The sequence below is a fragment of the Antrostomus carolinensis genome, unplaced genomic scaffold (assembly GCF_000700745.2).
Source record: "Antrostomus carolinensis isolate BGI_N321 unplaced genomic scaffold, ASM70074v2 scaffold5521, whole genome shotgun sequence".
NCBI lineage: Eukaryota > Metazoa > Chordata > Aves > Caprimulgiformes > Caprimulgidae > Antrostomus > Antrostomus carolinensis.
In genome coordinates this window covers 23,586-36,082 of record NW_010296219.1, presented here as the reverse complement: position 1 = coordinate 36,082, position 12,497 = coordinate 23,586, and the positions used below count along the sequence as shown (strand labels likewise).

The following is a 12,497-nucleotide window of genomic DNA, read 5'->3' as shown; positions in this document are numbered from 1 at the left end:
CAGTTCCCTGTTAAGAAGGGCAAGAGAGAGGTGAAATTGTGCTTTCTATAGGTTTTTTTTTTTCTTTGCCTAATGGCTTTTAGAAGTTGTGGGGTGTGAGGGTGGTTGTGTGTTTGTTGGCTTTTTCTATTTTTTTTATTTATTCCAGATATGATAGTGTGAAATCCATGTTCTTTAACTATGCAGTATCCAGCTGTGGACATTTTGGTTGTTTTCTAAAAATACAGATTCCTTGAGACTACTGAGGAACTGTAGTGCACTGTATTGTGTACTTGGGGTAAAGCTCACTGAATGCAATCTTGCATGCCAAAGGAGAGGGAAAGCAAACCTCTACCCATATGGTGAGCAGAGTGTTGGCTGTCGTCTTGACTCCCGCTGACTAGATTATCCTGCTCCTGGGCATACATTTGAAGATCCATAAGGTCTCAGTCTGCTTTTGCTCAGTCTGTACTCCTTGAAGGCAAAAGCAACTCCTTTAATCTGGAATGCAATCAAACTTGGGTGTATCGGTCATCATGCATGATGCAAGTAGCTGTAGGGCCCAGTATGAAAATCAAAATGCATAGAACACATTGGAGGAAAAAACTTACTGTAACAACATCTTAAAGTCTGTACAGTTATAGAAATGTCACTGCAAAACTAATCCTACCAACCCAACTAGGAAATGCAACAGCAACTAGTTTAAGAATCATAGAATGGTTTGGGTTGGAAGGGACCTTAAAGATCATCCAGTTCCAACCCCGCTGCGATCAGCAGGGACACCTTCCACTAGACCAGGTTGCTCAAAGCCTCATCCAACCTGGCCTTCAACACTTCCAGGGAGGTGGCATCTCCAAATCCCTTGGGCAACCTGTTCCAGTGTCTGACCACCCTCCCAGTGAAGAACTTCTTCCTAATATCTCATCTAAACCTCCCCTCTTTCAGCTTAAAGCCATTTCCCCTTGTTCTGTCATTAACTGCCCTTATGACAAGTCCTTCCCCAGCTTTCTTGTAGCCCCTTCAGGTACTGGGAGGCTGCTATAAGATCTCCCCAGAGCTTTCTCTTCTCCAGGCTGAACAGCCCCAACTCTTTCAGCCTGTCTTCATAGGGCTGAAAAAGAAATCTGCTTTGTTTTTATTTTAGCAAGGATTCATCTTGCATCTCCCCAACTTCCCAGCCAGAAGGGAGAGGAGGGATTTCTAGTTTTGAAATACCTGGCATAGCTCTGGGCTGTCCATATGGTAGTTCTGGGAGTGGGGAGGGTTAGGCTTTTCCTGAGGCTCCACTGAATGGGACGGAAATTGGAAATGTCTTCCCAACTGAGAGAACTCATTGCCTGCCTGTCTGCTGTTTTCACTCAGACTGACAGGTTGGAAGGTTCCCAGGAAGGCGGCAATGCAAGCCCTGACAGCAGATGTTATGTGAGGAGCAATGCACAAGAAATGCTTTGCTGCTGGCAGAAGCTAGGCTTTCAGGGGTTGTAACTGCATCCAAAGAATAAAGAAGGTCAAGGAACTGAAGGAGTTTTGCCTCTTTTTGGCTATCTGGTCACAATAGCCCTTTCATAAGGTGGCTTTTTGCTTCCTTGTAGCAGAGATCTTAGTTTCCCCCATCTTGCACTGATGAGAGCATACACACTTCATTAGCTCTGATTAGAAGTGAAACCTAGAAAACATCTGCCCTGAAGGAGGAGAGTCTGCACGTAGTCTTTGTGGTGGAAAAACCAATGGCAACTCTTTCTCTTGAGAGAAGAGTTAGAGCTCAATCTTCACTAAGACAGATGTAGACTAAAGCTAAGATTGTACACAAGCAATGGGAACACCTCCTAAAATTGGTCTTCCATCTTTCATGTAGTTTGCACACTCACAACCAGCTGGTCCCTTTCTGTAGGTCTTGCTGTAACTCACACTTTAGTTCAATGCTGCTCTTTTATAAACACTTTTCAACTTGTTATTAAAAAGTAAACTTCAACTGACTGAGGAGCAGAGGGATACACAGACTTACGTTCTTCTTGTTCCCTTTGGGCACACTTGTCTCTTCCTGTCTTTCCTGCTTTGTTCATTTGCCTGCAGAATGCTTGGGACATCCCAGCTCCATCCTTTTTTTTGTTTGGCAGCATGTGCATTCCCAGGCTGTCTGACAGGCTGACTGAACACACCTGCCTACAACATGTGTTCCTAATAAAAAGCTTAATTGGATACTTGTGCAGCCTGGAGGAAGCTGGTACTGAACATGCAGAACAAGTGGAGAAACAGCAGCAGAGGCTAAAGCCCAAGAACATTCTTTGGGGAATTAGAGCAAAAGCTTAGTGTCATTTTACATGACTGACATTTTTCCTATTCTTCCACCTTCCCTACGTAATTTGCAAAGATCTAAGAATTATTGCTATTTTCCTGGGACAGTAGAGCTTCAAACTCTCTTTCATACTGAAATCTGCAACCAAAACGGCACTTTGAGCAAGAGTGAAATTAATTACTTCCAAATTCTTGGCCTCTGTGAAGTTGTTTTCTATATTAATTGCTGCTAAACTTGGTCATGTTTGGGGGCTTGATACATCATCTTCAAGGATGGAGTCAGAGAGGAACCACTGGTGTCTCTTGGAGTCTGCTCATCCCACATTCTAGCAGGCTTTTCCAGTGAAAAGGACTGAATAGGAGTGGCACTTCTCCTCTGTAGATATATTTAATTTATAATTCATGCAGAAGGTGAGACATGGGGAATCCCAGGAGTTCATTTTATCCCTGAGGTGATATATTTAATTATAGTTTAGGTTAGCCCATATTAAAATGCAATTCATGTTTATGTTGTATGTCTTTTCCTTCTTTGCCAATGAAACTCTCCTCTTTATGTAACTTCTTTGTATAAAATGTGCCATTAAGTAAATAATTTTTTTATTGGTGAAACTCATGTAAAAAAGGAATGGATTATAAAGTCAATGAAATATAAATTTTAAACACTAAGCATGTAATTTTGAAACAAAGCCAGGAAATAGAAGAAATAAAAAAGAAAACCCTCCACTCCAATGGAGCTGGAATTAGAGATTTAGGGAAGTTCACTTAATTTGTTAGCTTTTGGGTTGGTTGTTTGCTTTTCTGAATGCAAAAGGTCACCTTAGTCATAAAAGGAAATAAAAAATACAAGGTGAGAGGGATGATGGTTGAGAGTTATGAGGCATTCATTTCCATACAAAACAAAGTTCCCAGGTCAATCTTACTGCTTGCTTGGTGCTTCTGAACTGTGGATGATTTTCAGAAGTTTAACAGGTTCCCCATGACAGTGTAGCTGATAATCTTTCAGGCACTCTGCATGTAACCTGGGCAGACATGTCATTTTCATTGTTAATACTATTGGGAGTTGCTTGACACAAATATCACATGGTTTGTGTGTACCTGTTATAGAGTATAATAATAGTGGATGGATTCAGGATTGCCACTTTGCATGGCTCTGAACTCAAAGTTCCTCCTTTGAGGCGTGATGGAAAATCTGAGGAAAGATAATTCCTGGAGTTCCCTTGGAATCAGGACACATACTCAAGAAACCTATTTCCAGCTTGGCTATTTTTGTGTATGTAAATTGCATTATTTTATCTTTTACTGTAAAATGTAAAAGGCTGGATCTTCAAACTATAACAAGGCCAGAGCAAGTACAAAGAGTGTATGACCACACTCCCAATTTGATTCTAAGGTGAGAGCAAACACACTCAGGTCAGTGAGCAGAACGTGCAGAAGGGCCGTTGGACATCTCATTGAACACTGTGATGGCTTGAAGCTGAAACATCCTTTTCTTCCAAGAGCATCTATAGGTGTTGATGTCATTAGGTACCCCAGCCCAGCTGATGAGTGCTAATTGCTGACTGTGCAGCTGAGCCTGCTCATGATGTAAGGACCCGGGGAGCAGCCCTAGGGCTGTGTCAGCACCACGGCCAGTTCCTGGGCCAGGCACCCACCCTCCTTCCAATCCCCAAAACTTCCCCAAACTTCCGAAAGAAAAAATTAATTCCCTGGGTTTTTTTGTTAGCACAGTACAAGCAATAGAAGAGAATAAAAATTTGATATTATTCTGATTTTTTGAGGAGTTTTGTTTAGTTGGTTTTTGACTTTTTTTTTTTTTTTGGCTGCCTTTAAAACACTATGGTTCTACTCGGAGGTAATTCTGAAAGTCAGCAGGTAAAATGAGATTGGCCATTGTACAAGGATTTGCAGTCACCATCATGCCCAGAAGGATGGAGATATATATATATATAAATAAAATTTTTTTTAAACCTGCATGAAGTACTTTGTAACTCATAGAAACTTAGTATGAAGCAGCCCTGGTTTCAAAAACACACATCATGGGAATGAGTGAGTCCATAGAAGTACCTCTCCTCCACAGAGGTACCAGACCATGCTTCCATAAAGCTCACTCAAGAGGAAAGGAGAGAGCTGGTTTGTCTTTCAGACAATTATAGAAAATTGTAAAAGAAATATAAGGTTTAGTGATGCTACAAAAACATTCCATTTCCTTCCAACAAGGTGTGTTTTGTCAGGGAGAGCTGGAGAAATCACAAACGCCTTATAACTCCTCAGTAGAAATCTCATTATCTTGCCTTTTGTTTTCTGGTGTGATGTATTTTTCTGTCATATTAAAAATGAATGGACTCTACTTTTCAAGCCCTACCATGCATCATTCTGTCTTCCTTTAGAGTGAGTCACTGTACGTTACATTCTAACTCTTGTTCAAAAGAATTGAGTTCACAGTGGAAACCAATTATGTCTCACAATAACTTTACTAATACAGTTACTGTCAACCAAGATCTCGCTAAGTGGGGTGTTATGTGAAGATGTAAAATGAAGGATGGGGAGGATATTTGATTAACAGGAAGAAGGCAAAGCAAAATAAAACTCTACTGGATCTAGAAAGCTTAACTCCCGTAGTACCAGAAGTTTGTTTCTCTACTTAGGCTGAGTAACAACTTGCTACTGAAACTGAATGAGGCAGATCTGATGCTTTAGAGCTTCTACAAACTACCAAGTAAGGACAGACCCACCAACCTACTTTAAATTGCTTTTTGAATGCTCACTCTAGTTGTCTACTCTAAAGACTGCTCTGAGCAATGGGTTGACTTGAGGGCCACACCATGCCAGGATGGCTGCTATTTGAGACAGCCCATTGTTTTACTGCTCCTTCCCTGCTTCTCTCTGGTTCCCAGGAGGTGGAAATTTACTGCTAACCTATGCCATTTGTGAATGAAGACCGTTGTTATCATCTTGTCTGTTTCTCACTATGCTCTGGCCCATTTACTCTGCAGGTCCAATGCTTGATTAGTCCATGTAGGAGTGTTTATTCTCCAAAGATAGAAAGAACTTTAGAAATTGTAGAGCTAGAGTAAGACTGGGATTTCTTTACAAGGAATTTTTGATCTTCAAGCCTAACTCACTAAAGACTTCATTATCTCTGAATGTTGCTGCCAGGACATCACTGTATTTATGGTTAACTGAGTTCTTATCTCACCTGCATAAAAACTACTCACACCTTGCTATGCTAAGTGGGTTTTGACCAGTCTTGTAAGATTGATGCTAAAATGATTTATTCTCTCTATTTTCCAGCTGGTGGGCTTTGTCTACGCCTGTTATGTTGTCAGTGTTTTTACAGAAGAAGAAGACAGCTGTAAGTATTTATCAACAGATCCCTTGGCAAAGGTTTTACTAAATTTTCTTTTTTTCTCAGATGTTTGTCTAGCAGGACTGAGTTGCCATCAGACTTCTTTCCATCTCTCCATCTATGTGATATGGCACTACCTACCTTTCAAGGATCAGCTATTTTTAGTGTGAGGTTGTTTGGGGGGTTTTTTTGCCATGTCACCATGTGTTAGATGCTGTAATTCTGTTACACTTTCAGCCCAACAAAGCTTGGTGTTGGTTACTTACTCAGGCTGGGCTTTAGAGCAACTAGGCAGCTTCTTCTGTTCTCAAGCTTATATAGTTTAATGCCACTGAAATATTACCATTGTAATTAGGAGTACCTACAACAAAAAAATACAGCCTGGTACTCAAGTAGACCACCTGCTGAGTATCATATGCCACAAGCTGATGATGAAGCAGAGCATGAGATTTCTTGCCAAGAAACAACCTGACCACTTAATTGAAAAGCAGAGGAAGTAGTGTGTCTGAATTACAAGGAGGAAGAAGGAGCTGACTCCCTTGGGTTTGGTACACAAATATCTTAAGTGTCATAACGTGTCAGAGAAGAGCAAAGACTCAGAGGAATCACGTGGGTGGTTGGGTCTGTGGGATCTATCTAGATATCTATAACCTGGTCCTGCATTACTTTGCCTTTCTAAAACTGCCTTTGAGAGCAATAATTTTGCAAACAAAAGAATAGACGTGAAACGTTCAGGTAAATGTGAAGTCTGATTTGTTTGGCAACATGTTGCCTTTCTGTGTTTGAATTCTCTGCCTGTGTTTGAATTCTCTGCCCTTACTGAAATCAATGGGTCTAGGCCAGTTGACTCCAGGTAAGGATCCAATCCAGAGGCATTATATCCAAATATCACTTCTTTAATACATTCATTAGGTTTCTACAAGTAGCTTTGTTGTTTTAAAGTGCAGCTGGCATGGATTTCAGGGGAGAAACAACAGCTTGGAGCTGAATATTTGAAAGTATGGGAAGAACATTGATTTCATAGGAGTGAGACGAGATGCATTGTTCAGCTGACTTGTCCTTATGTTTTTCTGTTGCTTCTTGTGCAGCTGAACTCCTTCTACTGACTTTATTGATCACTTGTTTAGAGCTTGGCAGTGCACTTAACGGGAGTGCTACATTATAAGTGATATTTTAAAAATTATACCTTTTTTGTTAGCTAAATAGCTTGAGTCCTGAGCCCCTTTTGAGTATTGTCAAGTAATAACTTGTCAGAGCTCAGACTTATAGCAGGATCTGTTGGGAGAGGCAACCACATGGAAGGAAACATTATCTAGAAACACAGAGCTGTTAATTTCAGGATACTTCCTCCTCCCCCCAACAAATCCGTTCTCCCTCCCAGTTTCCCAGCTTGGAGTTAAAATGCCAGCTTGAATAATTAACAATGACAAACCATCAATATTTCACACTCACAGTGGTAGATCCTTCCAGTGACCCGAACAAATTTGAGCTGCGTTTTAATTTTCTCTTCCATTTGTGGTTTCCTTTAAATGTTGCTTTGATATGCAGCATGAAGTAATTATAAGTGCTGAGGCACATTAATCAGGAAGCTCATGCTAACGTGATTTTCATGAGAAAACACAGCAGTAGGGATCTACTAACACTGAATAGTGGGCAAGAATATTTTAGATGTGCTAATGCACTGTAATATATTGCAACAATCAACCACAGTTAAGTTGTTTTTTGGGGTTTTTTTTAAGTGACTTGGATTTTCAGTGTTTCCATGGTTGGGAGCTCAGATAATAGGACTTTTTTTCTTTCAAGGTACTAGACAGTTATGAAAAATTGCAATTCTTTAAGGTCTCCCAATTTAGAGATTCCACAACTGAGGTAATATACTTAATATCTGGGGTTTTTTTAAACTGCAAACTGTCTTGATTTTAAAATACTCAAATATTTTCAAAAGTGGCTGAGAAAAGGTCAAGTCTCACTGGAACTACTGGGAATTATTCCCCCAATTAACTTAGAACCTCTACAGATTTTGCTCATTAACTGCCAGTTGTTCCAAAATCACAGTATCAGCATGAAGCTATCCATCAAGACAGAATTTGTGAGAATACATTGTCCTTTAGTTTCTAAACATATTTTAAGATGAGGAGTTTGGTTTTGTTTTTACTTCTAATATATTTAGTAAATATTTTTTCTATTGTTTGTTCACTGAAAAAAAAATACCAGAACTCTGTAGCTAAAGTTTAAAATAATAGTGCCACCTTGAGGAAAAAAAAATAAACAGGCTTTTATAGAGTTCATAAGGCTTTCCAGTTATTTTTATATGGTGTTTGGAAGTGTGAAAGCTAACTTGGCACCAAAAATTGGTCCAGGCTGGATCTATTTTAAAGGGTTTTTTTTGCAGAGCCTGCTAGGTTACACCACATCATACCCCTGCTGACCTGGCTACGTTGGCCAGCTCAGTAATATAGTCTTGGCCTAATTTCAGGGGAACTAAGAGAGACTTGGAAAATTCTTCTCTGGTTACCAAGGAAATTGTCACTTAAAATTGTCCTTGTTTAGTTACATTGCCCTTCTGTGAATACTGCAGAAGCGAAGCATTGTTCCTATTTGTATACAATTCAAAGAAATTGAGTTGGCAGTGGGAACATGGAAAATCTCAGAGCTGAAGATAATGAGGTATTTGCAGTTTTCCAAGGCTGCTGTTGTCTGTCTTGCAGGAAAGACAAGTAAGACAAGAAAATTCCCCCTTGACCATCTAACCTTCCTGGGGATTGCTATGCTGCCAACATCTCTGCTGGCATTCCCTCACGAGCTGTTCCTCAGCTTCCTTCTTTCAGCACATCACTGAAGGGCTGAGGCTTTGTCAGCTCCCTTCTCACGTGAAGTCACAGCATGGTGGCAGTAGCCAAGGAGGCGGAGGGAGGTCCTCTGGTTTTTCTGGAGTCTTTTGTTAGCTATCTCTGCTTCAAGTCTTATGTGAGCTGAATCTCCTCTTTGGCACACTTGTCCGTCCCAGGAGACCCTGGAAGAGAGTCCTGTACAAGCAGAGATTTCCACCAGGCAATCCATACCTGAAAAGTCATTTTTCTGTTCTCTCACTGCTTTTTCTGTTAAGCCATGACATGTACCAACTCCCTCTTTCATTTCCCTTCAACTTTCTGGCCATGTTTGTTTATTTATTTGAGTTTTGATTTTTTTTCAGTTGATTTCATTGGTGGATTTGATCCATTTCCTCTCTACCATGTCAATGAAAAACCCACCAACCTTTTGTTCAAGCAGACATACCTGTAAGTATCATCTCCTGTACTAAGAGGCTATGAATGCCTCTTAGTTTGATGGCTCAAGGGTGCCATAGGTTTGGGTTTTTTCCTCCTTGCAGGTTGATTTCTCCAGCAGGCTTTTCAGGTATGGAAGGAATGAACAAGCAAACAGCAGTAGGGGTGAAACTACCTCTACATAGCCCCATGTTGAAGTTGCTGTTGCCATGCTTGGCTTATGGCAGTGGGATTTGAAAGGAAGCAGTGGGGCTAGCTGTAGGATGTTATAAACAAACTACTGGATGCTTTTTGCTTGAAGAAAGCAAAGAGAGGCTTTTTAGCAGCAAATGGTGCCCAAGCAGGTAAAGGTAAGAGCCATGAGGAAGGAAGAATGAGCCTCAATGGATGCTGAGAGTAAGCCACAGTAATAGGAGAATATGCAATAGTAGAATGAGTCTCAATCTCAAGGTTAAACTGTGGGCTGTCAGGCAGAACCACAATGATACATCTCTACTGGGGTAAAAATTATGCAACATCTAGTTATTTAAGCTGTATTTTAGCTCTGTGGACAGTCTTAACTGAACTCTGACCTATACATCCATGCCCTTTTGATCACTGGCCCTGTCTTTGTCATCCTCCAGTAACCTCATGGTAGCATCACAAAATTTGCCTCTGTGTTGGGTACAGGGTCTCTCTGGATCTGCTTGTACTTCTAGGGAACCTGCAGGTTACAAAGCTAACATGCCAGTGAATTAAATTAAACCAATTATTAGATGATTTGTATACAGGGTGGCACAGGCTTGCTCTTAAAAGGTTTGGGTTTTTTGGTGGTTTTTGTTTGGTTTGGGTTTGTTTTTGTTAATTGTTGCCTACAAGAACAGAGACTTATATGAGTGGAGCATCCCAAGAGTTCAGCTGAGACCAGGCAGCAGAAAGGGGAGCTGTCCACAGCAGCTTCTTTTATAAAACTAATAGAGATCTATTGTTGAATTCCAGCTTCTGCCCTCTGCTAATCCCTCCTCACTGCTGAAGGCACAAGATCACTTTCACACAGTCCAGTTAAAAGCTGCTTCTTAATTAGATTCCCCAACATAAAGGCCAGTATTATCTGTTTAAAGCAGCAGTAAGATCAGAATTTTTGATACTCTCTAAATCCAGCTGCAAGGCAGCAGTTCAACAAGCAGACATATTTTTTAAAGTAGCTGCTAAGGGAGGTTGGTTTTTTTTAGGAATGATGTTACTAGAGAGTCCTGCCAAAAAGAAGGATGTGAGGATGGGAGAGAAGTGGAGATGAGGGAAGAAAAACTGTCCCCAAATAGATTTGGAGATGTGCCCCCCTCATGTAGTATGAACTTACAGCACAAGACCCAGAGAACAATTAGTTTTTGCAAAGCAGTTAAATTCCCTGTAACTTTAGGGGTTCTATCACATTATTAGAAGGGATGCTACAGGAAATTAAATATTGATTTCCCTCTCACTTTATCACAGTGGGATGGAATTTTCCATAGTCTGCAGAAGCCATGGAGCTTTAAGCAGCTGCCTGATTTACTAGCTTCATGGAGCAGTGAAGAAACATCATACTTTTACAGGATGGGGTTTGAGCTGCATTTTTCTTAAAATTACAAATTCTGTTTGTGAAAGCTAATAATTTACATGAAGCTTTCTATATGGGGAGATTGTAATATGAAGAGAAGCTAGCACTGTGAAACTTCCTTACAAGGGTCCCAATAAGATGGTAAGCTACTCGTGAAGTACATAGATAATGTTGTTGTTCTTCAATCCTGTTCTTCAGCCCATCACTTATTTATTGAGAGCTTCTGCCAGCATAATATAATATTTCTTTCTGGCTAACAGGAGGTGAAAACAGCTGCTGAGCAGTAGATAAGGTGATCCTCTATAAATTTCACAGCAGCCACTAAAGAGCAATTTTTGTTTATTTATTTAAGCCTAGCTCTTCCCTTTCTTCCACATGTAAGAATGGGAAGAAGAGGAGTAATGGATATTTGATTTTTAACTAATGCTGCCATGGAGTTTCACAGTCTCCAAGTGCCAGATATCCTTGTCCTGCTGTGAAAATCATTTCATGATGATGAAGGCATTTTCTTTTTTTGTATCCCATTCAAGAAGATGCAAAACAAATACATCCAACTTCTTTCAAGTTTAAATTTATAGAAGAGCTAGGGGTCAAGAACATGAACTTTCTTGTTTCAACTCCTTTTTGTTGAAGGAAATACTGAATGAAACTAAATCTATTCTACAACTACTTGCCTTGGAGCTAACTGCAACCATGAACTTTCAGGTTAGGGTGGCATCACCCCATTGTCACGAGTCAGCTGCTCTCATGATAGTGTGGCAACAGAAGTGCACTAACAGGATCACTTCCCTCATTCCCTACTAGGATTATCCAATTCACTCCAGTTTTATCCAAGCCTTTTCTGATGAGATCACACTCTTCCCTCTCCTCCCCCTGTGCCCTTTCCCTTGTCCTGGCATTTTTTCCCCTTGTCTCTGTTCTTCACCTCTCCAAATTTATGAATGTCATAGATCTGAAGGCCCCACAGAAGATGACATTGACCTAGACCAGTGAGCACAGCTTAAATCCAAGACCCATCGCTGTAACCTGTGTATCAAACACACAGGCTATGAATTGGATAACTTTTAATATGCTGTCAGAGTTCAAACATATTAAAGGGAGACAGCTGTGTCCCTTGGCAGCCTCCTTCAGTTGTTATCAGCTGCTAAATTCAGTATTCAAAATGTACATCCCATTTCTGGCCTTCTGGATGCACTTATGGAAGAAACAAGTTCTTACATATCCTTGCCTCCTAAGAAGTAAAAACATCTCAAACTATTACTGATAACTGAATTGTGGTCTGGAAGTACCTGTTATCTCCCAGTTTTATCATGGTAACCTACTGACCTCCTGCAGTTCTTGGAAAACCTCACAGGTTATCAACAGCCAGGTGCTATTTTTCTTTAAAAAAAAAAAGCCAACAACAAAAAGGGGAAATCAGCCAACGGTTTTGTTTACAAAGACATGATTTAAGTGCACTTCATCTCAATTAGCACCTCCAACACTCCCACAGCAACAATTAAATTCTATGAATACAGTTATTTCTATTTTAAGTTCCACAACTGCTCCTGTTCTACATTTCATTGATTCCAGGGGAGTTGGGTTGTGATAATTCTATTTCAAGTCACAAGCTTAAGTAAAAGAAACTCAAATTATCATGAAAAAGTTGTTCTGGAAGTTTTACTGTGTAATTGAATTACCCTTAATCTCACTGCTGCTTACCAATCAAGGCACTGCACTAAGTATTTAAATAATAATATAATATTTAAGGAATCTTGGTAGAAAATACATTAAGTCTTCAGTGCAAGATTTCTGGGTCAAAGTACTTAGCCAAAGGAGAATAAATCACTTCCTGAAAAAAACAGTTATTTTCCTGAGGCCAAAAGGGAACATTTCCAATGAGTTTTCATGAAGGAAAGGCTGAGGCTCTTACCCCTCCTTAGCTAAAGCTCAAATTCAGGCCACTCTTGCTTGTACCACTGTCTCCTCTTCAACTGCACAGGACAGACCATCAGCTCCAGGTTCCTTTTCTTCTTGTTCACTTGTAGTGCCAGAA

The 12,497-nt window shown here is 40.3% G+C and overlaps 1 protein-coding gene across 1 annotated transcript in view; it reads left to right on the top strand.

Moving 5' to 3' along the window:
• LOC104532882 (sodium/potassium transporting ATPase interacting 4) overlaps window positions 1–8,902 on the top strand; it is a 46,220-nt gene extending 37,318 nt beyond the window's left edge. The window contains exons 5-6 of the mRNA XM_010178200.1: window positions 5,566–5,626; window positions 8,814–8,902. Of these exons, the coding sequence (XP_010176502.1) occupies window positions 5,566–5,626; window positions 8,814–8,902 (150 nt within the window). The remainder of the gene's footprint in view (window positions 1–5,565; window positions 5,627–8,813) is intronic.
• Window positions 8,903–12,497: the final 3,595 nt, after the last annotated feature.